Below are 2,810 nucleotides of genomic sequence, written 5' to 3' on the forward strand. Positions count from 1 at the left end.
CCATAAATACGTCAATATTTAGATTTTTTTGCAACCTCAGATTCCAGATTTTAAAATAGTTATATCTCAGACAAATATTGTCCTATCCAAACAACCAAACATCAAAGGAAAGCTTTATTTAGCTTTCAGATAATGTATAAATCTCAGTTTTAAAAAATTGACACTTATGCCTGGTTTTGTGGCCTAGGGCCACAAATTAAGATATTTTTGATAAATCCAAGAGCTTTCGGACCCTGCATTGACAGCAACATTACCACTTCGAAGGTCCAGAAAGGTACTTAAGATGTCGTTAAAATGGTCCATGTGACATCAGTGGTTCAACCATAATGTTACGAAGCTACGAGAATACTTTTTGTGCAAAGATACTTTTTCTTCCTTTCTGTGTCAGTCTTTGACGAAAAGCCTTTTATGTACTCAACGGCATTGTCTTATTTGTTTAGAAACGCAGATTAAGTTGGTCCGACTCTGACTCGCAAGGATCTTCAAGCAGCAAACGCTTTCAAGAGGACGATCGAGGCCCGAGCCCCAGCGATAGCAGCTCGTGGCTCAGCAGCTCCGATACCGCATCTAGCGAACTTGAAGAAGACAGTCCGATTTGTACGAATCAAAATACTATGACACCTCAACCCAAACTCTTTAAAAATGCCAATCTTTTTGTCAGGCAAAAGACAAACTCATTAAACAAAACCCCTGTGACGGCAACAGGGAGACCTCCTCCGCTTGTAATACCACCGTCGGTCAGAGATGGCAGCAGCTTGGGCATGCAGGACTGTTCGGTGTCCTCCACTACTCCTACTTCCGACCCACCAGCAGACTTGGTGATGAGTGGGAACGATGCGGGTGAACCTGTAAAAGGAGAAGGGCCGAAAAAACAGGTTAACACTTTAATGTTAAACACATAGCATTTTGAAGTTTTTCATGTTGAATGGTTGAACCATTCCCCCAGCCTGTTGATATTGGGAACTCATCGTTTTTCACAAAATCTGATTTTGCATTTTGCCACATACATGTACAGAACAGACGTAATCGTATGTACAATATGACATAGGATTTGTGTTTTTACGGTTATGGATTGAAGAAGTGAGAAGTGTCTTAAAATACTTGCGCGAGCCGTTATAGTCAAGCGGCGAAACATGCACAGCTATCAAACACTCTACTGCACTGCCTTCCATGATAAACACAGACTTCCAACAATATCTGCCGCTTTTTGAACACAAAACCAGCCAGATATCAGCAGAGGATGGTCTGGTAAAACGTCCAGAAGTGTGACTGCGATCGCAATCTACCTTAATGTCCTTTGACTTGAATTGAAAACCACTTTGAGCATTGGATGAAATGGAAATGCATTATATGGGAGGATATTTTAGAGGCAGTTTTATTTATTGCATTATTACTTGAAGATACTGAATTCACTAAAGCAGCCTTAAAGAGTCAGTACAAACGGGCCGTGGTCCATTATCATAGCTCAGTGTTTTATATTTATTAAGTGACGGAAAGAATAATCCCAAGAAACACCAGATGGGATGTGTCGTGAAGTGTTATACTATAATCTGGAGAGCAAAATGTTCTTGCCAAAAACAGTTTGCACATTTATGTTGTTCTGCTTCCATGTACTAATAGTTCATTTTGTCATAGATATCTTGGTTTTCGTTATTGTAAATTGCACAATTGTTTTCTTTTACTCACCTTTTTTCCATTTAGAATTTGTGAATCTGAACATTGTGGCTATTAACCATTTTCTAAGACTAACATGTTCAAGCTATAATGATGAGATGTGGCATGTCACACACTGTAAAGGTCACCTTGAGGAGGACGAGACTTTTATTTAGCTATTTGTAGAATATACTCTGATATTAGAGATGCAGTATTTGATAGTCGCTTCATTAAGGATGAGCAGAACTTTGTGGGTATGTTGACTGAGACGCATGTAGTCACGTCCTTGTGCTACTGTACGAGTATCGTGTGAAAAATACATGTAGGTGTATTGTTGGTATTATACTAGAGATGATACGATAAGGGAAAAGTGCACATGAAGATGTATTGTGATTAATATTTAATGGCACTTAACAGCTTCATGTGATTTGTGAAGGTAGCATTTTGAGGAAGATGTTTTTATTACTATTATTATTTGTTTCAGAAACGTCAGCCGTTGTAGCACCACTGTTATTTTCTATTCATTATTCAAAACCATTTTTCTTGTAAGTCATTTCTGTTCTTGTATCAAAGTTTTTGTCAAGGTTGCTGAAATGTTTTTCAACATGCTCCACTTTTTGATATCAATAAATGTTTCCAAGTTTCTTATATTTGAATTTACCCTCTCTTTCTTTTTCTATTTCTGTTTAATGTTTAACCCTTTAACTGTCACCGTCCCACCTGTGGGACGCTTGGCGCTCTCTTTTTCGTTGTCCTTTTTCTCTATCAAATGTTTTAGTAATCATCATAAATTATATATCATTTGAAAACTTCGAAGCCCAAGAATCATCCTATGAAAACCATTTTAAAATCGGACACTGCGTTACCATGGAAATGGTACTGTAAAATCTTTTGCCGGTCTCCTCCCCTTTAGCAGCGGTGTCAAGTGTCATATTGCAAAATGCATTATGGTCTTTTAGAATCCAAACTTTTGGAAAGGTCTGAGTTTCAGGATTTCATATTTGGTGGTTATTTTGTGATAGAAGTAAAATTGATAGAGAAATTTAGACGTTTGTGACAGAAAAATGCATTTTAAAAAATTCTATAGAGTTTGTATGGCACCCGGTGGCTGTTTGTGGTATAAAGCCCCAAACAAGGAACCTACAGGAACCTCAATT

General features: G+C 37.9%; 1 protein-coding gene across 1 annotated transcript in view; it reads left to right on the forward strand.

The window, feature by feature from the left end:
* The window catches only part of ciarta (circadian associated repressor of transcription a), an 8,943-nt gene extending 6,640 nt beyond the window's left edge, over positions 1 to 2,303 (forward strand). The window contains exon 6 of the mRNA XM_051137036.1: positions 441 to 2,303. Within this exon, the coding sequence (XP_050992993.1) occupies positions 441 to 902 (462 nt within the window). The 3' untranslated portion in view covers positions 903 to 2,303. The remainder of the gene's footprint in view (positions 1 to 440) is intronic.
* Positions 2,304 to 2,810: the final 507 nt, after the last annotated feature.

This window comes from Labeo rohita, chromosome 19, assembly GCF_022985175.1.
Source record: "Labeo rohita strain BAU-BD-2019 chromosome 19, IGBB_LRoh.1.0, whole genome shotgun sequence".
Classification (NCBI taxonomy): Eukaryota; Metazoa; Chordata; class Actinopteri; order Cypriniformes; family Cyprinidae; genus Labeo; species Labeo rohita.